The 27,139-nt window shown below is 37.6% G+C and overlaps 1 protein-coding gene across 3 annotated transcripts in view; it reads right to left on the bottom strand.

Annotated features, from left to right (window-relative positions):
- CLEC16A (C-type lectin domain containing 16A) overlaps window positions 1-27,139 on the bottom strand; it is a 72,682-nt gene that overhangs the window by 23,616 nt on the left and 21,927 nt on the right. For all 3 annotated transcript variants that reach the window (XM_080353799.1, XM_080353800.1, XM_080353801.1), the window contains exons 10-18: window positions 26,865-27,093; window positions 25,394-25,523; window positions 21,664-21,764; window positions 17,339-17,461; window positions 15,806-15,915; window positions 15,270-15,314; window positions 13,427-13,477; window positions 11,318-11,446; window positions 7,451-7,571 (exon numbers count right to left, since the gene is read on the bottom strand). In XM_080353799.1, coding sequence (XP_080209925.1) covers window positions 7,451-7,571; window positions 11,318-11,446; window positions 13,427-13,477; window positions 15,270-15,314; window positions 15,806-15,915; window positions 17,339-17,461; window positions 21,664-21,764; window positions 25,394-25,523; window positions 26,865-27,093 — 1,039 coding nt within the window. The remainder of the gene's footprint in view (window positions 1-7,450; window positions 7,572-11,317; window positions 11,447-13,426; window positions 13,478-15,269; window positions 15,315-15,805; window positions 15,916-17,338; window positions 17,462-21,663; window positions 21,765-25,393; window positions 25,524-26,864; window positions 27,094-27,139) is intronic.

Genomic DNA, 27,139 nt, shown 5'->3' with positions numbered 1-27,139 from the left:
ATTTTGACAACAGTGGTTCAGGTATCTTACAAGCTACATATAAGACGTGCATTGTATTCATCTTGCTTTCTCCTACCACCTTCATTACCTTTTAGTTTAAAGGTAATTTCTTCATTTCAACTTCATTTCAGGGTTGTAATTGCATCAGTGTCGATTTCCCTCACTAAATAGAAGTCTCAAAAAGTCTTCCCCAACGACCAAAGACAGTCTGACCCCACTGCAGGCAATTACATCCACCCCATTATAAACTTCGGCTCCATTCTGACACAAGTTACATTTCTACAGGACTGAAACCTGATTATTCTGACTGCTAGAAGCCTTTTAACTTCAAGACTTCGTGGACTCTCCAGGTAAACTGTATTGGGTTTTTAAACAACATTTGTTACATGAGATTACTTTTTTTCTCTTATCGACCCATTTTATTCATTTATAATGAATAAATACATCCTCTCTTAACCATTACTCTAGGACCCCTCAAACAAGTGCCAAAATACAGATCTCAGGGAGCAAATACCCCATTCCCTGATCCTCCTGCATCTCCTCAGTGCACCTGTTCCAGTTCAAACCCATCATTCTTGAAAAGTAACTAAATCACCTTCTTTACACCAGCTGAAGTTTACTGAGCACCCCATAAACCAGCACTGACACCTTCTAGGAGACCTTTGCTTATCTTACTACAGCTGCCTTTTTCCTTTGCTTCAAACCGATACTTTCATTCACGTACTTACTGTACACAGGTCTTTTTCCTCTCATCTAGTACAATTTATAGCAAGTATTTGATTCTATGACCACACACACTGTCCTACTGAGTTAATAATCTTTGCAATTCTAGACGGTATGCCACAAAATTTGATGGATTTAGCCAGCTAAGTTGAAGCATTCTAACTATTTCCTGCAATAGTTTTGACTGGGCTTAGGCATTGGTGTGTGGTATTTGCTTGTTTTGGGGTTTTTTTTGTTGTTTTGTTTGTTTGTTTGTTTGCTTGTTTTGTTAGAGGTTTTTTTAAATAGAAACCATCCAACTTGCAAGCAATGAGTTCTACCTTAGTTGTAGTTTTTCAATCACTCCTTCTCCTTAGTGCTCTGATTCTTTGGTATTACTAAGGCATTGATAGGCTCAGCAGTTTGGAGTTATTTGTTTAAATAGCCATGGTAAAATAAACTAACAACACACCACAGTCTAAAAATCAAACTAGAAGTATTAGCTAAATAGATAGGAATGAGGGTGCAGATTATACAAAACAGTAAAACTTACTTCTCCAAACATCCAAACAAGTAGTTAACACCATATTTCAAACTAGAACAGTTTGTGGGATAGCTATAAGCTGTAAGGGGAAGCACACAGCTCTTTTGCAGCAGCCAGTCATACAACTAGGGACACCAGCCACAAATTACAGTTTGGGAGGCAGGGGAAATTCTCTTGTGCGTAATACAGCACAGCAGGTTAGCCAGAAAGGTTGTGTGATGTCTATCACCAAAGGTTGTCAAGTTTCAAAAAAAGAAACCAAACACTCCTCCCAAAATCCACCTCCTCTTCCTCCCCCAAAAACCCCCACACCACAACCAAGAAGTCCATTCCAAATATCATTTCAATGATTCTATCAATTACCCTTTACCAGCAGGATCCATTCACAATTGTTTGGGTGGCAGGAGAGAAGAGGGAGGAAATATGGAACGCTAATGCATTTAAGAGAGGATAATTAACGCAAATGTGGTGTGAATTAAGTGTGAGCTTTTGAAAATTGAGAAAACAAGTTGAATCAATACAACACTCTGACTTTTCTGCAATACCTACAGGATGGGATTCAGTTACATGAGGACTGATGGCTATTACCTGCTCATATGCCCTAGAAAGCTCAAGAAATCCATACAGGATTGGGAAATACTACTACAGGGCCTATGGGAGATGTATTCCTTCTTAGAAAAAGAGCTGAGACACCAGGCAGAAAATCGGAGGAGATCTAAAATGGCTACATAGGCTACGCTTTGCCAACAGAATCCTACTCCAGTATTACTGTACCAGTGACATTCTAATAACCTGAACTATAATAGAGAATGATATATATTAAATGCATCCAAAGCTGTATCTAAATTTTTGATCCAAAAGTATATCTCTATTTGTATATATTGTATACATACACATCCAGAAGTGGTAACAGAAGTATAGATCTAATACATCCATGTAATGTAACACAGGGCCAAGTCTAATAGACAAAAGCTACAAATGGCAGCAGTTCCATGGTGAAAATAATTGAGTGATTAAACTACACAATTGGTACTCTGTTCTCTGCTCTTTCACAGGACAAAGTTTCTAATCATGAACACTTTTCTAGGAACACACTTTGGTTCAAACCGAACTAGCTTCAAAAAGTTGTATATAATTCACAAGCTAGGTTCAAGGTTTTTTTCCAAGTCACAGAAAGAGAATAAAACAAGAAAATCCCTATGACTATAGCTATTAACTGAGGAGGAACTAATCCTCAAACAGCTGGTATGACGAAACAAGGCCAGACTTAATATATGACCAATCCTCTATACTGCATCAACTCTTAGAGCTGATACCTTTTTGAAGCAGTTACAATAACAAGCATTAAAGTGCTATTAGTGTTAACGAGCCCTCAAGGCTTTCAACAATTAGAAATGTGTTTCAAGATAGAACTTTGGAATGTAACTGGTTACTTCTTAACCAGCGACCCTTCATTGCCTCTTTCATTCTTTAATCCAATTAATCCATCAACATTTATTTCAGTTCATACAAATTCCTGGAACAGCCCTTTTCTTCTTAAGACCTGATGTGGACTCCTCCAAATACATAATAAGAGGTTGCTGAATTTTGTGGATAATCTGTTGTGAAATTCTCAACATAAGTGTCATAACACCAAAGAGAGTTGTGAAGTCCTCAAATACTTGGTTTTGTCCAGTATTTATACAGTTGTTAGTGCAACAGCAAGATTAAAATACTTGGAATTACTGCTGTACAAATTCAACTGTCTGACTACAAAAATGCAGTACTCAAGGCAAAGAACTCAAAGGGCAGGAATTGTTTTCCAGAGCAGAAACTCTTCATTTTAGATCTGACAAAAACTTCACATAAAACATTACTGTAACAATTTATCAAAGCACAAAAAGGAAAATTACTAATTTATTAGGCAGTTGTTACGGGAATCTTTCAAGTTTATAAAACTGAATGTACCCCATTTCCATGACTGTTTCTAGTTCACAACTGCTGAAGGGTCATAAGCTACTTCTGTTTTTGTCATAAAAGATGACTGTGAGGTTAAACACATTTCCAGTGAACCGATCTGAAAATACTTACAGCTATGCTATAAAACAGTTACAGATACCCAACCATATTTAGATGAAAGAATTTCAAGCCCACTAAACTTCAGTCCTATTGAAATTCCATCTGGGGATGAAGGTGAACCAGAGCCAGAATGGTCGCTGATGGGACACTGCTGCCAATAAGTGTAGTGTCATTTCGGAGATTTTCCTCAAAACTAACAAAGCCTGTAACCAGCTGGGACATTGTACCTCCAAGACATGGATCCAAGATTTCTCTGGACCTTCTCTAAGAAAAATACAACTTTTAGGAAACACAGCCTAGGAAGGAGAGTTCAAAAACTTCAGCTGCTTGCAGCAAAGATGATGTAAATTTGGTGAAAATATTGAATGAACACATGCAACTATTTGCCTGGAAAGACTGTACTATATCTAACAGAGAAAAGATCACTATCACAAGAAAAATATTAAATAATTAACTATTAGCAAATAAGCAAACTAGCCCAATTAAGCTCTTCCACATTCCCACCAATAAATATAAAATTTGATCCACCATACACACTACAGATGAGTTACGCCATTAAGTGAAGAAAAAGTCTTGCCTCCTGATGATACTCAGGAAAAAGTGTATGTTGGCGTTTAAAAGGAGCATCTGCTGGAATTTCTTAGAACAGCTGTGATTTCCTCTCACATGCTGATCACATTTCAAGCATACTGAACACGATCCATTTCTTGTGCCATGTGTGCTAGTGTGCCTTTAGAAAGCCCATATATTTGGTAGGGACAGAGTGAAAAAGGAGACTTTATTATATTACTTTTTTTCAGTTTTAGCAAAGAAATAGCAGCTTTAAATGAATCATCATTTACCTCTTGGCAGTGGCATTTAAAACTCTGTCACAGCAGCCTGAAACCAAGCACCAGTCACCTTCACACAACCAGAGAGCTGCTGAATAACATTAAAGAAGCCACCTACGGAAGACACCTGCAAACTCACACACAGACTAAGGGAGGCAGTTATCACATAATACGCAAGTGCTCCAAAACCATTTACAGTAAAAAAGAACACTGACAAGTCATGGCAGATATCACCGTGGTGGCAGCACACCCAGCAATATGGACTAAACCTTCTGTGGAATACCTGACTCATTTCTAAATGTACAGTCACATATAGTGCTCACAACCTTGCAACTACACTTAAGATTTACAATGAACACAGGTGCATCCAAATATTAAAATGCTTCTTTACAACAAACTTCGACCTTTCTCATCAAGCTCTCAGAAAACACCAGCACTGCATTCAGGAAACAATGAAACAAGCTGTTTAGTTACGGTGAGTTTTGCAGGATTTTTTTCAAATCAAAACAGTAGCTGAAATTATTACTGGATCTCCTTAATCTCTACTCCTTCTGCACACTGCACACAAATGAGCATAATCACCAGAGACATCTCAGTGTTCAGAAGAATTTCAAAAGCATTGTAATAATATAGAAGAAAATTTGTTAGATCAAAAATATCTCCGAAGTGATAATGAATAAGAAAGGCCCACAATTCCATTTTTTGGGTCACATTTTGCCAATTGCTAGGTCTCCTCCCAGGGTACAGCACCTATGCAACAGCGTGCATCCTATATACTTTATGCCAAAATGCTGATATTCTCTTGTCTCTATTTCTTGGGCAATGAAGAGACTTGAACTGGAAACTATGTCTTCATGCTACCACACACACTAGAACTTCATCACTGTACTAACTCAATTCAGGTAAAGTAACAATAACAGAAAAAAACAGTTTAGGAAGTGTAAACAACCAAAATACCTTGTATTCTGTGGAAAAGCAATCGCCTTAGAACTGAAGTAATAAAAAGACATGTGCAATGAACGATGTGTGCGGTGCAGTCCATTTAATTTTATGAGAGCGCTCAGCATTTATCTAGACTCACAGATAAGCAAGGACAAAAGGTGTCCTTCTTCTTTTTTTGGGTGGGTGGGGAGGAGGAATATACAACATTTGGAAACACTATTTCAATCAGATCTACCTTTTCTTCAGTATGTTCTTAAAAAACTAACAACTACTTCATGAACACATTTCCAGTTAATTCAAGAAAAACACCTTTTTTTTTTTTCAGTAGAAACTGATTCATTATTTCATCTCACCCTCTGGCAAAGTGCCAGCATCACAATAAATACCTAACTCATTTGAAACAGGAAACTGAGTTAATTCTATATTACTAATCCTTTAGCAAGTCAACAGTAACTAAATTCTGGACATAATTTTTACCTGACAACTAATAATGGCATAATGTAATTAATGACATCTTGTGCTGTTCATTCTCTTTGGGAAAGTTTCTTGGGAAAGACCAAAAGTGTTGCGTTTACATTAAGCTCTTTCTGCTTAATTCATCCAACCAAAACAATACCAGTAGGAAAAGAACAGAATCCAACCATTGAAGAACACATTTTAACAAGTATTTTCCCTGTACATTTTCTTAAATCTTCTAAGTAATAGAGAAATTCAACAAATGGGAATCGTGATGGCTCAACTGGCTGCCCTCCACACCACAGCTACCAAAAACACAAACCCTGGATCAATACCTCGAGATCTTCTCACCTGTTGCCGCCGAACACTTACAGTTACTAAGTAAATGTCTGTCCACCGACAGCTTGTACGTTTTTACAAGTGCAGTAACTGCTTTGATAGCATTCTTCGCACATTCACAGATGAGTTTGTTCTCAAAACCTTTCACTGCTCTAAGCTGCACAGCTTGGACTTTATGCCAGAGGGAGTGCCCTCTGACATTTTCAGTATTGCAGAGAAATATATTTTCTAAAAAATAAATTTAATTAGCTTTTAATAATAATATTTTTGAAATAGAATTCATTTAAGGTTTAATCTGGATTTCACCCATTAAGATACTGCACAGCAGCTCTGACATCAAAAAACTTCTGCTTAGCTCACTTGATTTTAGTGTTTCTCCTTCACTGAAACAATTAATATCCTTAATGGACTTAATGCACAAAAACATCTGAGATACTGGACAAAATCCCATAGCATCTATTAAGGCAGCTGGGGCAACTGCATTTTTTTAGTTGCACTAAGATCAACAAGCACTTAAACACAGAGAATAAAGAAATTAACATCTGAAACATCAAGCATTCTTTTCCTTTTTTTTTTTTAAAAAAAAACCAAGAACACTCTATAATTAAAACTCTAGCAGACATACACGCCCCATTTTAGCAGTCACATGTCATCGAAAGCTACCAATGTTACCTCCAAGTTCTTAATGAGACAATTGCCTGAACAAAAGGTAACTACCTATCAGCCAGTGCCAATGTCACATTGTCCTAGGTCTTGATTACAACAAACGGAACTCATAGTATTTACATTATCATGCACTTTCAATTCTAGTCTAAAAGCACACTTCTCTACATATTTTAAACCTTTAAACAAAACCTTTAAACAAAAACCAAATGTCTCACACATAGTAAATTAACTTAAAAACTAACAAGTTAGTGTTTCTTAATGTCAGTGCTGGAGATGGTAAAACTCCAGTTTTAGTTCTTGGCCTTTAACTTCATAACAAGTACTACTTAATATCACCAAGTCATTCTGGATGTTGCAGCCTGATGCCCTTTGGGACCAGCTCAGCGTCCTGTTCAACTACGGGAGTTAAAGCTTCCATATGCCAACATTACAATGACAGAAGAAATGTGAAGAACTCCAGGGTGGGCAGGACACAATGACGAGCAAACCCCAGTATTGCTAAAATGGCACAGTGAAGCTCTTGGAGCAATTACCTTCAGTCCCTTTAACTTCATGAATGGTTTAAGTGCAGTTTGAACAGGTGAAAGCAGAATAGAAGAAAATCCTCCTAGGATTAGTTCATTTAAAAAATGAACATATCAGGAAATCAGATGAAGGACTCCAAATCCTTCATGTGCTAGTATTTGAACCCTGGAATATTTATTAACAGTCGCTTTAGAAATTAAAAAACAAAACAAAAACCACAAGAAATATTCCAAATCTGACAGAAGACAAATTTAACACAATCATCCTTAGTAGTGAGATACACAAAGAAGGTAATTATTTGGCATTTCTAACTTAAAAAAAACCCAAAACAAACAGCCAGCAATTTTTCCATGTCATAGACTATGTGGGAAACTGAGGGACTACTTACTCAAGTCAAGAACGTCATCGGTCTTTATCAGATCTTCCTCCCTTGTGAGGGGTAACTGAGTTTCTGGCTCACCTCGCAAGTGCAGTGATAGCGAACGGAGCATGAAGAAAACTCTGATTGCCTTGAGAAATTAAGAAAAGAATATTAAAATATTGCTGCACTCAGTACTATGTATTTTAACAGAATCTTACAAAAATATACTCACTTTTACAACCCCTGAGTTTGTTGTCGTGCACTAAATCTACTTTTTAAACTGAGAAAGTAGAATGCAATTTCAAAGTTAGTTTAAAAAAAGGATATGAAAGAACTTGAAACATGTTATTTATTTTCAATGAAACAGAAGCAGCAGAGCTTTTATCCCACCGGCACACTTACACAGACAGGGACTGACACACAAATTACTACAGGAGCTGTTTAAGCAAAAACTTCTTTTTTTTAACCATTATTTTAAGACTGATTGTATTTACAATACCTGTATGCTACAGACAACTACACAACCAACCTTCAGAGACTCTTACATTTTGATCTTAAAACAGTACTAACTTTTGTGACTGAGTCTAGCTAAGATGTTTATGACTTCAAGAGAAAACAGTGGGGGTTTTTAGTTTTAATTGGCTGTGTTCACCAGAACTAACCACATGCAATATAGCACGCTCAGATAACTTAATCTCTATTTTCAGAAGGTCTACATCAGGGCAAAGCATTCTGCAAGCTGCACCAGGCCCGAGGAATTTTCAACAACTACTCTGTCAAACTAATATTCTTGTTTTGATTTAGAAATTAATGACATATGGTATGCAAAGACTAGATAAAGTGCCAGAGAACAATCATCATTTTATTAACCACATTCTGAAAGGCACCATTTATATTCTTCTTCCACTACAAGAACTTGTAGTTTCAGTACAGCTAATGAAAAAATCATTTTTTATTACTTCTGGTATTTTGTTGTTTTACAACAATTTCCTACTCAGTAATTCTGTGCCATACTGTAAATTAGCTGCTGCCTTACAGTAAAAGCATCGAATTCATGGAACAGCTGCCGTGACTGCCCAGGAACTCCCAAGACTGCAGGAAGTGTTAGGAAAAACAATCTGAACTGAGTTAAGGAAAAACCCTTCACCGCTCTTTTTTAAAAATCAACAGAAGTTTGGCTCCCATGAACCAGAACTGGAGTGCCTGATCAGCTGTCATACTGGGGCTGCTTTTGGAAACTTCTGGCAGAACAGGGATGAAGGGAGGGAAGTCACATACCTGGCTCTTCCATGAATTTGGTATGCTGTTGAAATCTAGTAAGGCAGCATGATTATTCAGAGCAAAGAATGTCAAGGGTATCTAACAAAATTATATGATATTAACGTTACCTTATGAATAAGAGAAGAGTCATTTTATAATGGGAGATGATCTCTCCCACTTAGGGAGATCGCATCCTACTGTATTGTGGATTTACTGAAATTAAATAGGATTACTATAAAGCAGTTTTACTACCAGATGCTTCAAGAAGAATTCACAGTATTTGGTTTAAAACTTTCCAAATTACACCAAGAACAGCAACGTCCAACATTTCTGGTAACTCAGAAGTCAAGCCCAGCAGGTTTGTTTGTTTAATTCAGAGGGCAGCCACCACTCAGACACCTTTCACTTACTTTCCCCCCTAGACAAAGCATTAATTTTCCTCACATGCATTCCCTATAAAACTTAAGTCACTCATTTCCAAACAAGAACATCAAGATGAAAAGGGAATTACATTGTGCTTCCTACAATACTGATAACCCTCACTTTGTCAGCAATATCAACATAAATCCAAAGGAATCTGATTTGTGAATTCCTATAACATTTTATTAGATTGTAACAGAATAGCAGAGCAATGCAGTGGCCTTAGAATTTTCTTCAGTTGACTTCTGTCTTCTTGGTTATGTAGGAACAAATTGCTATCTACATTAAAGAACTATGCACTATGAAGCCTATTTGTGCCTATTCCTTCATTTATATACACATACCATGTGCAAAGAAATCGCAATTTGCAGGGAAACAAGTCTTTGCTTGCTACATAGTCCCAGGTGCAGAGTCCAAGACCCGTACTGTTCATTCCTTCCCAAATAAGCATGTAAAAGAATTGCATTGTTCTAGGTGACTGGTAAGCAGTACCACCTTGAGGACTACAGAAATCAGAAGGAAGAGATAGAATGAACCAGCAGTAACTGGACTATCTACAATTCAAAAGAGCATTTGATCCTGGGCAGAAGGCTGGATCAAGCAGCAGCAGCTGATTTCAGAAAGCAACTTCTGGTTCATGTTAATGTTTTTAGTCAGAGAGGGGGGCTGTCTGGATTTTGGAGACGTGCGTTTGATAACTCGAGAGATATCTGGTTTCTGACAGTTCCTCCTAAAGCGATTAAGAGGAAAATAACTGCAACTTAGAGGGACTTTCTATAGCAAAAGAAGAAGTGAGAGTCTAAAAAAGCCTGATCTCTAATAGCTAAGAACTCATGATACAATCAAAGTACGGCTCTTCTCCACGTGCTAGTTAAATAAAACTTGAGAACTTTTTTAGAATCATGTCAGGGGATGCTCAGAATCGAATCACACCCATTTGAAACTGTCCAGCAGGTTAAGCAGCAGAAACATCACAAGATACACCTGAAATTCAGTGTATTGTTCTGGCAATTCAGCCTCAGAGAGAGAGCCCCGCTGGAAGAAAATAGCACAGCAATTTTAAGGAATTCTAAAATTTCTAGAGTACTGTGGTCAGGGAAAGGAGGACCAACACGGAAGCATTCTGGGAGATCTTGCTGCTGAGAAAGATCCCTCCATTCCAAAGAATGTACAGGAATATTGATACTGAATTTTGAATCTCCACTAACAGAATTTAAGCTGTTCTTTATATAGCACATGAAAAACCATGGAGCAATCAGTTTCCATTAACCTGCATTTCTAAGTATCATTTGGTTAAATGCCTGAGAGAGAATTCTAAGAAGCATTTTTGCTTTCTAAGAACAATACTTTTCAAGATAATTCTTTGTACTTTATTCAACTTAACTTGCTGTGATAACAAAAGTTGTGTGGTTTATAGTAAGTAATGAAAACGAAAGTTTTCAGAAGATTCCTGGTAATATGTTTTTTCTTCAAGAGTACTCAAATATACTTACACATACGCTTACATAAATGCAAAACTACCTGAACAACAACACTTTTCAAGTAATAATGTCATGCAGTAATATAACTTTAAGACTTACTGGCACTGCAAGGTTTATAGGACATACCCAGGTAAAGTCTAAGATTTGATTATTCCAAGAATGCCAATAATAATGTTATTATTGAGGTCAGTATCACCTCTACAGATGGTGTCATTTATAAAAACAGATATTGTGCTATTTTTCTCCTCACTCTCACGATCTCTATCATGAATTACTTTGCCAAGATGAACACTCCTGAGTAGAACTATATTTTTTGCCATATCTAGAAATACAAGTAATATGAAGCCAGTCTTCCAGTGGACATTCTTGCTATAGGAATATAAAGACAGACAGACTGAGATATCAGATCCCAAAAGGAAAGAGAGAATATATTAATGAGCATCATCAAAATGCCTTTTTATGTGGATGTCTCCACAGTCTAAAAATTTAGAACCCCAGTGCAAGAACATATTGAACTGATTAGACACAAGAAAGTGCAGAGAAAGTTTCTCCACTGGGACAGATAAATATTCTATGCTCTACACACAGCTCTGCCTTCAGCAAGTCTTTTTGATTTTCTGGATGCAGCTTCTAATCAAGCAGCTTTCAAGGAAAAACGTTTATTTCCAGAATTGTTCAGAGCCTTCAGCATCATTCTGTTGTGAACGAATGTAAGGAAAATAGTCTTACTCACTCTTCGTGTTCTTTCCACATCTCCACAAGGCAATCTTTTCACAAAATCAATACCAGTCAGTGGTGTCCCCGTTGGAGGCAACAAGATTGATGCATCCATCATCAAGTACTCTACATTCATGGGTTTAATCTATAAAAATATTTTAATCTTGATTACTATACAGAACAATAAGTATTTGCATCTTTACATTACATATTTTAGGAGGAAGGAATGGTTATAAAGTTCCGAGAATTTTTATATCATCCATCTTATTTTAAGCTCCTTACACGCAATCTCTCGTTTATATTTGCTCATTGTTCCCTAACACACCATTGAAGTTTCTATACTGAAAAAGACACAGGAAAATACTCTGAAAGACTACACAAGAAAAATCTATTTAATGAGTACTAAAAACCAAAGCCTGTCAGCTTTGATTTTAGGTTTTGACTCAAATTTGCTATTTCTTTAATCACCAGAAGTTTCCCATCTATTTTTCTCTCCAAAGAGAACTCTCTAGTCTCTAATAATGCAATACTTTCACACTAGAGAATTCCCTTCAATCTTGCCAGTAACAGACTCTCTCCCTTACATGGCTGCTTATTTTCATGAATAATTGATGTCTGAAATATCTATCCTTCTGTACACTGGGGCAATTTCATCCAAGTTCTGTTATATACACACACCCTGGAGACATGAGTTTCTTTTTGACAGAAAGCCAGCTGGAATGGATAAAACATACAAAAGCCCTTCCCACAGCTTGTACAATATTCTGCACAGAAAAAAAACGCAGCCACTTAGGCATTCCGAAATAGCCAACTGCAACTGGAAGCGTTCCTGGCCACTTTGCCAGTCAGATACCATGAATGCAGCAGACTGAGACAAGGTTCAGAATTTTCAGAGTACAGTCTTGAACTGCTGCCTTGTACACATACAAACTCAAAAATAGTCTTTAGCCATTTTTTTCTGATCTCAGAACAATTCATCTTCAGTGTCTAAAATACTGGATTAACAAATTCGGTAAGAGAGATACGAAAATCTACATAGACAATGAGAACACAACTAAAATTTCTAACATGTAAATAAGTACTTTAGATGCAAACCACATGGGGATACATTGGTTTAAATAGTATTTTGCATTATAAAGGTGAAGAATGTTAAAAAAGAAAACTTATTTCTGAATGCAAAAATACTAAGGAGTAGTGTTCAATTTACTTGTTCTTATCTATCATAAATGGAGACACAACTTTTTTCTTTCTTTGTCATTCAGACAGAGCAAGTAAACTGACTTTGTACAATCTCTATATCATGTTATTGATGCAACTCATCTCACAAGACAGCATCAGTGTCACTTAGCACTTAAATCAGCCCACTCAGCAAGTCATTTGTTAGCCAGGCAAATAAACAAAGTTCAAGTTCTAGCATGTAGCTCCGTCTCATGGTAAATAAAAATAATGCAGTCTCAGAAACAAAGCTACAATAGAAAAACCTACAGATACTGAACTTGCAACATAGAAATGATGCTAGTATCGGTGCCACTTCTGAAATGAAGGGTACAGCAATACTTAAATACAAAAAAATTAAATGTTTCACTAAATATTTCTATTATTTATACTGGCAAAATATGTTAAAGATGCTTCTCATATTAGAAGACTTATTGCAACACACCAACTGGAGATTGTGCTTTTTCAAAAAGACAACGAGTGGCTGCTCATTAAATGCTGGTACCACTGTGAAAAAAACACCTCTGACTGACTACTCAAAAGTATTTTAATCCAAATTCTGACCTAAGAATTGAAACAGATATTTATTTTTTAAATACATTTTCATGTTAAATATGAATTGTCAGAGATTAAGCTTAGCAATGTGTGAGAACTTCCCAGCCGGCCCTGTGGTGCCGGCAGCTCCTCTCCCGGGCGAGACCAAGGCCCTGACGCTCGCTCACCAGAACCTGTTCTTTGCTGTGTAGACACAACTCTACAGAGACAAAAATAGAATCTCACCCACATTTTGTTATTCTCCTCCCAGAAATAAAGGTACCCGCACACTTTGTAGTTACAATAAGCACTTGTTCTCGCTCCCATGTTGTGTCAGGGTTTGAGGAGCTGGCGGGGTGGATGAGGTATCACTCACCGTCATACTCCGGTATTCATCTTCAAACATATCCAGAAAAATTTCTTCTCCCTTTCAAAAAAAGGGATAAGGACATACAATGAATCCTTATGTTTATGGAGCCACATTGTTTTGGTGTTGTTTAATTATGTACTGGGTGTTCCTGCCCAGGAGCTCGCAGGGGCTGCAGGGGCCTCTGTGAGGAGCAGCCGGTTCCCGCCAGTTCCCGCCACAGGACACAGCGCAGCCCTTGGGCAGCGCTAATGGCGCCTCTGGGAAAACATGGTGAGGAACGGGAGAGAGACTCCTCTGCAGCCTGCAGAGGGGACCATGGAGGAGCAGACACCCCCACTGCGGCTCAGAACAGGTGCTGTGCCCTGAAGGAGCGGCGGTCTGTGGAGGAGCCCCGCTGAGGCAGATGTTTGTCCTGTGGGACTGTAGCCCATGGAGAGGAGCCACACGGCGCAGGGGGAAAGCGTGAGGAGGAAGAAGCAGCAGAGATAAAATACTACGAACTGACCCCAAACCCCCACGTCCCCACCGCACCACGGGGAGGAGACAGAAGAGGCGGGAATGGAGGAGAAAAGTTGAGCCTGGGGAATGGCAGGGGTGGGCAACAGTGTTGTTTTAATTCATCTTTGTTTCTCGCTATTTAATTTACACTAAATCTTTTTCATTTTAAGTCACATAAATTAATTATTTAAAAAAAAAAAAAAAAAAGGTAACAGGCATACTATCTTTCCTGGAAAAAACTTCACTCTAAAACCTGATTTGGACTTTGTGGACTCCTAGTGCACCTCTATACAATGGATAAGTAACACACAGCAGTTTAGAATGTGAAGGAAATATTTGTTTTTGTTGACAGGGAGATAACAAGACTTTTCTCTTTGTTTGTGCTCTTGCAGGTTCAGTTTCTAGCTCAGAACGGCTTAGCCCATACTGGGTAAGCTCATTCCTGAATTTCCAGATCCACTGGGGTCCACTGTACCATCTTGGCAGCAAGAAAGATTTAAAATAAGGGTGAATGTAACTTAAGCCAGATTATTTTACACTGTTTAAGAATGGAACAAATTTATTTCACTTGGCAATAAATGGATTTTCACCAAGATGAGTCTGTTTTGCCCCTAATGGTAATTGGTAAGTGATCTCCCTGTCTTTACCTTCAGCACAAGGTTTTTTTTGTCTCATGTTATCCCCCCATCCTGTTGGGGAGAGGGAGTGAGTGAGTGGTTGTGTGGGCGCCTGGCAGCCAGCCAGGGCCAACCCACCACAAACTGCTCATTTTTTGTAAACCACATTGACAAAATATTCTTCAAGAGAATTCTAACACAAGTAGCAAGAGATCTGAGATAAATCTGTCATGGATTTACTGCTCCTTACAGAGAAGTTAACATCTAGGGATAAAGTTTTATTTCTCACATTGTTTACAGGACAAAAAAAAAGGGGGCAAAAAGCTGCAGAGATCTCCAATAAGGAAAAAAAAAAAAAGTAAAATTTTAGATTATCATTTCAGATAACACACAATTCCATATCAGTGTCAACGATGAAATCCCAGAAATAGTTTAACAGTGGCTGTGTTCCATGAAATACATGGCAGCTGCAACAACAGCACATAACTGCTAACCACCTCCAGTACAAGCCCTGTGAGACTTCTACCAGCCTTTGTGTGACATTTGTCAGTGTGGCACAGAAAGAGAAGAACGGAGAGGCATCCTCCAGTGAAACACTTCCTTCCCTATCACAAATACGGAGTTCCTATCTTTAAAAGTGCTGCCTTAAGCATTACATAAAGACTCGGCTGCAGACTTCCTTCTAATTCTGTATTATGTAAAGGATTGTTTCTTCCAGGATTTTTAATATATACCTTATAGAAACGACGAAGGAGATGAACACTTTCTTCCCTTGCACCCTAGAAAAGATAAAATAACTTTTTTCAGTTATTTTATTTCAGTGTTTCAGGGAGTAAATACACATTTACAAAACACCCAAAAATTCACACAGAAAAGACAGCCTATTAATACCCCTGTACTAATAGCCTTCAGCCCATAATCTGATAGAACATAGTTCTTGCACTTATGAAAATACAGCTTCTTTGTTATTTGAAAATCACATTTCTTTACATTGTTGGGATGGATTACATATAAATTCCAGAGAGAAAATTAAACAGAAGCCTACTCAAGAAGTTAGAGTTTAAACAGCAAGTAAACAGCAAAGCTGAGAACAGAACATGGGGTTTGATTCTTTATGTTCACACATGGTCACCAGTAGAAAGATGTTCTAGAAGCTCAGATGTTACACTTACACTTACTGCAATCAGAAACGGAATTTACACAACTATACTACAAGACTCAAAGACAAGTAAGTAATGCTGTGAGCGGTAATTTGAAAGAAAATACTCACCTCAAGGCAAGCAAGGTGAACATCTTTTATGAGGCTGCCAGTTTTAGAGAACACAAGCTGCTTCAGCAACAGGCAGCCAAGTTCTAAAGTTGCCAAACGGATTTTCCCATCTATGAAAATTTCAATATACAAAAAAGTTATCAATTTATGTATTTCTCTTCATTCTCTGCAATGGTCATGAACTTTGTTCCTCTGTCATAGACACCCTTTCTGACAGGGATGAGTGCTGATGCTGGCTTACAATGCTGACCGTTACAAGAAAAAAAAGAACTGTAAGAGTCATTTAAAGTAGAAAAAAATTTAAAGGAGGACCATGCAATAAGAAGGCAATAAAGATTAATACTATTAGAAAAGAGGACATAAATAATGCCTTTATCTATCTGAAGCAGACGTTGAATTGCACTAAAATTACAAAAGAATCACAGACTTTTGGCATGGGTCTAAGTTACAGTTAAAATGAAAGGAAGTTTTGTACACAGCACACTAATAGAGGCTGGCTTTTCCTTAAAATAAAGTCCAAAGGATTCAGATACAACCTGGATGTGACAATCTAGAGAAGTCCCAGTAAAAGAATGCATTGAGACCTCAAGCTTATAGTTTCAGAGGATTTAAATATATATATATACACATATATATATATGTATTAGAAATGCACAGTCTGAGCTCAGTCATCAATACTAAGACAATATACCCAAGAGACAGGCAGACATCTCAGCTTTTGACCTCAACTCTCATCTACTATTTTACAAGTTAACACCATTCTGCCAGAAACTAAAGACAAAGGTCAGTACCCCCAAAAATAAAAGACGTTGTACACAGCATTTAGCAAGCTTAGTAAAACCCCACTAATTCCACCCCTTTTGCTTTTGTTTAAATAAATTCATTTCCTCATCTTGCAGTCATTCCATCTGCAGTATGTACAAACATATAAACAAGCTTTTAATCGGTGACTGACACATCAGCATAAGTTAATACTCAGTAGATCAGTCTTGAGAGTCAAATAAGCATTAAATCTAATTCTACAGAAAACCAGGAATTTGATAGTGCTCAGTTTCAGGGGAAAACCAGCTCTATTCGTTTGAAGTTTTAAGAGGGGAAGTGCAGAGAGAAGAGCTGTGACCTGAACAAATATCATTTTTCTGTGCAACAGAATTACTTTTACATGCAAAGGTACCACATATTTTCATGATGAAATCCTACACTAAGCTGAAATCACTATACATCTCATCATTTTTGTTTATTCCAAACCACAGAAAGTAGGAATTAAGATAGCAGATCACTGTGTAGTTGTGAGTACAGAAACAACTATTCAGCAGAAATTCAGAGCTTCTGCTTCAGCAACACCAAGGGAACCTGATAGTTGTTTTTCACAGATGATATCTACCCACTGTTCCCAGAAGAGAATGCTAAACTGACACATTCCCCTCAAAGACAAGTGGCTAAGTAGCATATTTCTTTTTCTTTTATTTTTTTTTTTTTTTAAATCTTCAAAAATTTATCTTGGCAAGAAAACAAATAGTGGAGAAGTGATACCTGGCTGTGCAGCATAATTCATTATCCTGATGAGCCCTTCTGCAAGCACATGATTATATGAATTTCTCTCTTCAGCATGTTGAGCTGGCAGTTGGATTCGCTCCAGCTTGACGGGGTCAATTCCTTTTGTGGGGAAAGAAGGAAGAATGTTAAGTTGGAAAAGAGCTGTATGCCTCCAGGTAAGTATTTATTAACAGTAGCAGTTTTCTCAGAAGAGTGGAATCGGCACTATAAAACTGGGCAAGTTAGTTTTGAATTTCTATTACAAGGAAACAGAGGAGCAACAGAGAGCCTAAATGTGTATATATCACTGAAACATCTCAGCCTTAGGTGGAGCTGACTGGGTGAAGACACTCAAATCCCAAAGTAGTTAGTGGCATCCAAACCGTTTTGCTGCACCTGGAATTCTCAGACTATTTGTTTGCATCTAAATCAAATCCAAGTCGAGCCATACATCTGAAGAGCATAAAGGCTAAAGGAGAAAAGAAAATCTGATTTTCAATTCTGCTTTGGTAGTAAGCGATCAGTTCATAGATGTTTTAAAAAAATAGGAATTCTATTTTGTAACTAGTAACCTCTTATTTATTATGGTACCTTTCCTAAATCAAATCACAGATTCTCACTGACTTCCCGTTATAAGGAAACTAAACCCATCTTTCTTCAACCTATTCCTCTAAAACAGCCAAGTTAATTCTCAGAATAGACTGGTTTACTGTAAGACCTCTTAGAACAAAACATTGTTATGGATTGCTGAGGACTCCCTGTCCTTGTTCTGAAGAATGGTAATAAACAACCCTATAAAACAGAAGATGACTATATTGTGGTTTAGAGTTTCTTCTAACCCTGAACTTGCCGCTAACTCTACATAACAATGCCATCTGTGATATCTGATTTATTTCTTCACTAAGCATATGTTTTTGGAACAACTAATAAAGGTCTGTTTGAAGATTAATGACAGCGATACAAACGTTCTCTCTCATGATGAGACTGAAGGAAGGGATGGGGTGGAAGGGCGCATTTAAGGAACCGGGGCAGAGTATTAGTGTTTGGTAATTAATTCTGGAAAGGAAAGCTGCTCTGATTAACATTTCTTAGAGAATATCTATATGCAGATTAAGCTCTCACACTCATTAACCAGCAGAAAACCATTAAGGAGACTAAGAAAACATGGAGGAGGAATAAGGCAGGACCAGGCAGGTTGATCAACAAAGTGGCCAAATTGAAATCACAGTGAAAGAACTCACATTCAGCAGCTTCCATCTGGTTGTCTGCCTGCCAAGGATGCAAAATTCTGTGTTCTTGAGATACAGTACATGCTCTGGCAACATATATAAACAGCTCCTTTTAGAATTGAAAATCTCTCAGATACACTTTGCAACAAATCTATTCAGCTGCACAAGTGTACCTCTTCAGATTCTTTCTTCCTGTTCACACAGATATTTCTTGCTGGTAAAAATCTAGCACATTTCTTTAAACTTGTTCAAGAACATGGTGCAAAGTGCAGACTCAGCATGCAGATGGAAGGAGTCATGATCAAAAGCCTCAACAGGGTGTCTGTTTAATGACAGAGACTGAGAAGGCTGCTCCCTTAGAAGAAAGGCCTGAAACCAAACTTCTTGCATAAGCTCAGGCAATTCAGATCTTTTAAAATGTGTTCTGTTGTAGAAGAGAACAGCGCCTCCACAGTGCCAGAATGATTAAGATGGGGGAGAAAGTCAAAATTCAAACTGACCAGGTAGAGAGTCAGAAACATATCTTGAAACAGCCAATATGCTGAAATAGAAAACTGCAACTGATTTTCATGTGGTGTAGAGAAGACCAGCATTCAGGTACAAGAAACCATCCTAAATTTCCAATTCTTTACCTGTTTGAACTGATCCAAGTGCTCACTAGAGCACTTACCATCTCTGTCGTATAGACAGTAAATGAGATCCTAGACACACAACTCCTAGAGATTTATTACTTCCTTAAAGTGTGAAAACAACTTTGCCTCTCCCTGTTTGGTGAGGGATCTTCATGCCCTTTTGCCAAACAAAAGAATCAGTGCGCCATACCTTGAGAAAGTCTGTGAGCAAACAGATCTCTTGCATTAGATTGAATTCAGTTATAAACATTGGCTCCAGCTCAGCCTTGAGGCACCTTCCATGACTGGTATTGACTTTGGTGCAGAAAGGAACAGCTGTACAGCTCCTGAGCTTGGAAAGAACAGCAGGGGCACCAAATCAGCAGCTTGTGAAACCCTCCTGTTGAAGACACAGGCACAGTGGCCCCGAGGCTGAGGGCAGGTTACTGCAGGGACAAGAAGTGGGTCACTGAATGACAGTGAAGACCAAACTGGATGACGTCATCCGCCCAGCACCTAAGATCTAGGGTCAAGGACTGGGGAAGAAAGGAAAACAGCTTCCAAAGAGCAACAGGCTAATGTAAATTGTTGATAAGGAAAGCCAATGAGTATAGCCTAAAGAATGTTTCATTTAGAGAGAGCTGATGTGACCACCAAAGAATGAAGCGTAGATTTTGACCCCTTAAATGCATAATGTCTCCAGTTTATGGGCAGGATGCTTTTAGTCTCTTAAAAGGTAGCTATTTTTTGTTGTATTTCTCTTGGTAACCCTGGATATAGGGTGAAAAATAAACAGCACAGAGACTGCTGAAGCTAAGCAGCAAGAGGCTGCATTTGTCACTGCTTACAGCAATACTATAGATGTAAGCAAAACATCTTTGAAACGAGAGAGGATATCAGATCTTTTTTCTGGGAACAGGACATTGAAGAGTGGCTAATTACACAGAAAGCAAATACAGTGGGCTGAAGGACTATGGTCTCAACTATGAGATTTCTTAAGAAATATAGCTCTAGAGTGCAGGCTCACTCCTCTACAATGATGTAGAAAGACTTGCAGGGGTCTTTGAAGCTGCAACAGTTACAACTAATGATTCTGCCTATTCACAGCTTCAACTAATGAATTTTAAGAGAAGAGAATCCATCTCTGACATCAGGGTTTTCCAGCACTGTGATGCTTAGAAGTCCCTTAGGGAAAGTCATTTTCTGGAAGGAGGACACTGATTGTAGGGGATGGGGGAGGAGAGGCAGGGTGGGAAATCAGAGACATGAGTAAGAAAGAGCTGGAGCACAGCAAGGCTGTGGTGCTGTCTTCGGTGATATTAGTTGTGTTATTATCTCTCGTCATAAGAGACTGTGAAAGCCCTGAAATTGCCTGTAAATTATGATCTCAGTGAAGCATTCCTGCATTCCTGGAAAAAGATAAAGCCATCAAGAGGGTGGAGGAGAACAGGAGGGGCTCAGCTTTCCCAGCTCCCTCAAGACTCATTTCCACTCTACTTGTACATTAGGGGTATCCTGAAGCGAGAACAGAATCCTTACTTTTAGGCATCTCATCACATCTGATGCTCTTTTGCTTAGTTTACTGTAGCAGTTGATTAATTGGAATTACTAGTATGTTACAGAAACTATCCTCGTAAGCAGAAAATAACTTAAATTCAGCTCTTGATGCCTGAAACATAAGATTATTTGCATGTATGAGGTGTCTACATTATTGCTTCATAAGGAATCTATTTAAAATGCACATAAACAGCAAAAAAGCTAACCATAATCATTCCATAGCAAAGGTTACACATTCTCATACTGTCTGAATTATAATGAAATACACATTGAACACAGCTTTGCTAATTTAAAATATAGTTCAGGCTCCTTGGGAGACTTGCAAGATGTGTTATGGCACAGAACACTGACAACTTACACAAGTTTTCAATCAATTATGGCACAACAGATGAGAAGGCTCTATAGAAAGAATTACTGAAGGACTGTCAAAGCTGGACAGAAATAGGCAATACATGGCTTCCATCATCACATCTGATTGTCAGGCCTCGTGCATGATCTATATCTTTAAAGCATACAAAGATTTAACTTCAACATATGGTAATAAGTTTTACAACATTTTATACTTTGCTTACATATAGCAGTCACAGCATACGCCAAGTGAGAAAGAACTGGATCCCATCTATGTGTACATTGAATATAGTGAGTTTCAACTGAAGAGATTAATAATGAAATACAAAAATCTTATTCCAATTCGAAGAAACCTATGGAAGAAAAGTCATCTGATGTTCACAAAGCTTTCTACCAAATCATTCTTAAAATGGTGATCCTTAGCAACTGTTTTTACTTACAGCATACTTATTTCTGCCTCCCTCACGTAAAGAATTTCTCTCTAAGGCATACATAAACATCAGTTACAAACAGATCGTGCCTGTCTAAAACCATGTGTTTCGTTTAGTTTTCCCTGGAAAAAGCAACAATTACTCACCTTTGTTGTGTGACATTGCATATAGAAGACAGAGCACGAAGAGGGCGTAGTAATCATCTTCAGCACAGTCCAGGGCATTATAGACCATATCAAGAAAAGGCCTGTGAAAGGAGCAATTTTAAAACAGTTAAGAAGAAAAAGATCATATCTAGAGGAAAATGAGTAACAATCTTTTCTACATGTAACTAATGAAAGAGGCAAATTTACAGCAATAAACATTTTCAGGCATTAAACAAAAATTAACCTGTTCAAGAGTGCTAAGATCATAGCCATGCCTTGTATTCACATTCTGACATTAATTCTGATGTTTTAATGGGATTTGTTACATAATACTTTCCCAAGAATTGACTGTCCACACATTTACTGGGCTGTTTGTAGCACATTTAGTATGTATGCAGAAGCGTTGTACAGGTTGTTTTAAGTGTACACCCAGGTTACTTCAAGGAGCTGCTATTGCTGTTACATTACAAAAAGACTACCTTAAAACTCATGTACTAAACAGAGTTGAAAAGTTTCTACTATTACAAGAAAGCAGTTTGCACAAGAAGTTTGGAGTAAGCTACGTTATTCTAAACCAACCAAAACTTCACCATCAAACGCTTATAAAAATAAAAATTAACAAGACGGGGAACATGTGAATGGAGAAAAAAAAGCTCTGGACTGCAGATGAGCTTTGTTTCCCAGATTTAAGCATATGCGATCTATGACACCTAAACATGAACCTGCAGATAGTGCCAAGTTCACCCTTCACCTGTGCCCTGAACAGACCAGAGAAGTCAATTTAATCGAGAAGCTGTTGGGACACATCAGATATGGCTGAGATTCAGTTGCTATTAGCACAAGCCTGATGGCGAAGTAACTTGGCTTCTTGTCTTAAGCTGGCTTGCATCAAGTTAGTTCAGAGCACAGGCAGAAATTAAATCCATTTTCACAGACAGCCCAGACAGTATTTTTTTTTTAACAGTGAAAGGAAAAAAAATCACCTTACATCACCTACACTACATCCAAATAAAACACATTAAAATAACATCCAAAGTCATAAAACCACTGTTCCTCTGCTTGGTTCACAACATTGCAGTCCCACGCTTGTGCATTTCTGAAGCTGGATCACAAGTATCCTCTATGAGACACTTAAATGCCACTGAGTTACGATCCCTCTTTCCCAAGTTCAACACTAGGTATCTAAGCCAAATTTCCCACATGATGCTCCTGTTGTAGACCTCGAAAGAACATAACTATTCAAGATAAACAGCCCAAACCATGAGCAACGTTAAAAAGAAACCAAGAGTGCCTCCAGTGTTCCTAAGCATTGACCCAGCCTTACGAGGCTCATGACAAAAGCTAGAGAACACTAGGTCTGTCATCAAACCAACAACAGAGTATCCTAAAAAAATGACCTATGACGTAAAAGTAATATTTACTTTAATGTTATTAAAAACAACATTTTAGGAGGTCAAACCTGCAGAAATATCAGTAGCTTTGTGTTCCACGGTATTACATATTACATGGTATTAAACAGTCCCTGTAATCTCTAATGCATTTTTCATTGTTTCCATCCCCACACTACATGAATTTGTGAAATTATGTAACTTAAAAAAAACCCATTATTACAGCAGTGAGAGACATAAGTTTCATTCCAGATGCTTCTTCATGGCATCTATCTATCTGCACTATCAAAGTCTCAATTGCAATTATCTGCAGCTGAAACAAAGTCAGGAATCCCACTCATCAACAGGTCCCCATACAGAATAAATACAGCACAGACACGGAATAACTTCAGCTGTAAGAAAGCAGCAACGCAGCATGAAAATTTCACATTCTGGAAAAAATGTTGATGTGCAGCATATCATAAAAGGAAGCTCATTTAAAATAAGCCTTTAGGCTTAGAATTTCCAGTAGTGAGGCACATCAAAATAAAATTACACCAAAAATAATTAAATTTTCTTTTTATGTTCCACGCAGTAGTAAAACAGTAAGGGAAATTGAAAACTTAACTTACCTTTTTTACAGCTACAGCATTTTAACTGCAAACTGTGCTGTTTTCCATTTATTTTTCAATAAGTATTGGACACTCTTTAAAACCCACTTTTAATGTTAAAGGCTATATATGTCAAGTATTTTCAAATGTATTTCTTAATTTTGCAAGCATTTCTTCCTTTGCCAGCCTTTTACTAGTGCCTTGATACATATAGGTATTCTTTAAATCATTTATTCTTGTAGCATGTGTCCACAATTGCAGACAGCAACACATTAGGAATCACAGTCATCACAATCATTAATGGTTAGTCCAGTTACAGAAGCTTCTCCTACTTTAAGCATGGAATAAAAAGATCACTGCCTTTTCCACTGCCACATTGCACCTCATCCACAAGATTCAGAGATTCCAATCGGTGTAGGAAAAAAGCTATACACGTTTGAAACACTACTTAAATCTCTCAAGAAATTTGCTCAAATATTACACTTGGCGTATAGCATAACACAAAATCTTAAGCTATAGCAGCTTATTCCCTTATTTTTCCAGATTCATGTGCAAAACTAAGGCCAGAAATGCCCTACACAATGCCTACCCTTATTTTAAAAATATTTTTAGCTCTGCACATTCTTCGATGCTGTTGATTTTTAGGAAAGATGCAGAACGCTGTCAGATCACATCTGCAGATCAAGAGAGGCCTGGAATGCAGACATGGAATCTCACCTGGAAGTATTTTGCACTTTTCAAGACCTCAGCATCCTAGTTGCTTTAGTATTCAATGCAGCCATTGCCAATTTCTTTCTAAAAGCCATTTGGCACGTATTTTAGTCAAAATATCAATAATCTAGAACACGTATTTTAAAGCCAGTTCAAGTCAAGGTTCAATTTCACCATTACAATGAAGTTAAATGTTATCTTTATTAATGAATGTAATCTAAGCTACATCAAAGCTATAATGGAGACAGAATGAAATTCTGGGAACACCAGGCAGCATTTCCCGAGTTTAAAAATAAATTTGAAATCCTATTAAACACGTGCGTTTCCCCAAGGGACACATTTCCCATTACTTTTGTGTCAGAGATGGCACATTCAGCTTCTTTAGCATTCCAATATCAAGAACGCAGAATCCTTACTGAGGAAGTGTCCTATGGGTATTTAACATATCCAAGATTAAATTTTGAAGTCAGGGCAATTTCTGCTCCCAGGAACATTTAAACCTATTCCCTAGAGAGGTTTTCAATAACCCTAAGTTATACTAATGGACCTTGCAAACTACATAGGTTAGTAGGGTTTATTTGTAACTACTACTACTAAAATTCTGCAAAATTCAGCCTGAACTGAGGAATTTTCTTTGTTTTTTTTCCCTATAGGTGTATACAAAATTGACAGATGTGACCGTAAGTATCATTAAGAAAAACTTCTTCTGGCTTAATTTAGAGGTTTAGAAAACCGTGGAATGAAAACATTTATATTCTGGTTTTATTGTGGTAATAGTCTCTAATTTAATTTTACCAACTTAAGGCATCACAATTGCCATGAAGGAAAGCACAAACTTTTCCCAGGAACAGACCATTCCAAAACCGCTCAGTAGAGAGGTCGCATCCCTTCGTTCTGTTGCCTTACTTATTTGTGATCCACACGAACCCCTGTGATTTTAATTGGAGGCAGATTTGAAACATCCCTTAAAAGAAGCAAGAGAGTTAACAGGAGGGCAAGTAAGGAAGCTATCCAGCAAAATCTATTACAGTTCTTTTATACCTGTTCCAGTTTGTTATCTCACTCCCAGAGGCAGCTGCACTCTTTTCTTCATCTGTTGTGTTCTGTTCTGTCACAGCAGAGATAGACAATTCGGACAGTTTGCATCTCTCCATGATCACCATCTCTATTTCTAAAACAAAACAAAAGCCACACCATCAAAATTTGATATTTTTAAGAAATAGTAATCACAAGCTTTTTTGTAAGTTCTGTTTTGCATTAACAGTGACTGATGCAACTATAGTTATATTCATAACCTCTGAAAGGTTAATGAATGAATTGATGTGGGCAAATTTTCTTCCCAGTAATTTGCTTACATTCCTTTAATGAACTGAACTGCTATATGACAATTATACATATACATATGTAAAGAAAATATATAGATTACTTTGGCAAATAAACAAGCAACAGCAATCCCCCCTCCAAACCACAGGAAACAAAAGTAACAAATGTAAGACCTCTCCCTGGGAAAAGTGTTTGAAAATGCAGGTGAGATTGGGGCACAGGTGGGCATCAAGTTCCCTAGAGGATGTAAATAGATCTCTACAATTACAGAAAACAGGATACCTGGCCCTGAGTGCTTCGTAGCTATTGGCTTTAGGTAGAGGTATGAGGACCAAACCTAGCTTTTGCATGATGACTCCTAAATGCACCAGTTTAAACAGTAGGTCATGTCATATTTTCTTCAAATCATAACAGATAATACTTAAGTCATTTGACAACACTTGAGGAAAACCTTCTCAGACTGTTTACCTAAACCAAAATGCAACTATTACATGTTTGGAGAGGGCTCTCAAAGCATAAAGGTCTTGCTTTCAATTGCTTGTATGCAATTCTGCCACATTTTTCTCAATTTCTGTCTAAAGTAAAGACTAGTTTCTGATTTACATCCTTCTAATAGTTACTAACTAGTAAAACAAACCAATTGCTGTAAGACCACTCATCCTATAAACGAATTCTTCTTAAGGTTAGCATTCAGAAATCCTGAATATGTGACATTAAAAACATCTAAAATTTAAAGATGTTTTCTTCAGTTTTGAACTACCTTCTACCATGTACTGTCACATTTATCATTGGAACATGCACAAAATACTCTCACCTTACAAAGGTGAAGTGGCTGCACCATTTGCCTTACCACACAAGGAAAAGATACAAAGTTGTGAATTCCGCTAATAAAGTGCCCCATAAACATGTACACCTCAGTGCACGGTGTGCAGTTGTGCTAAGGACTGAAGACTGCTCAAGATATGAAAACACGCTCATAGTTTTAAATCAGATTAGAAGTACACGTTCTAACAGAATGATTTAACACGAGACAAAAATATGGCCAAAGACTGAAACAAATGTAATAGTCCCATGTTTATTTACCTAGTGCAACAAGAGAACAAGTCACGTAGGAGATCACAACTAGATCCACACAGTAAATTGAAGTATCCAAATTGTAAGCATCATTTTTATTTACTGGTGTGCTCACCTTCATTTTCACTGCTTGTTCGGATGCCCTTTGAACTCGCTTCTGTACCTTTGGTTTTATCCAGGTCATCTTGGTTCTCTTCTGATCCTCTCTCCTCCTCATCTTCTTCACCAACATTTTTATAGTTGGGTCTTTTCTGCACCCTCTTCTTCCCCTTGTGTTTGTTGATTTCAAGAGACCTCTCAAGTGTTTCTGTTGGTTTTATGAAACATCTGATACTTGACTTTGCCTGTAATTTACAGAGTTTACACTGAGTTACAGCAAGACATTTTTAA

The sequence above is a fragment of the Nesoenas mayeri genome (assembly GCF_963082525.1).
Source record: "Nesoenas mayeri genome assembly, chromosome: 15".
NCBI classification, from domain to species: domain Eukaryota; kingdom Metazoa; phylum Chordata; class Aves; order Columbiformes; family Columbidae; genus Nesoenas; species Nesoenas mayeri.
Note: the sequence above shows the minus strand (reverse complement) of the source record. Positions and strands in the feature narration are given on the sequence as shown.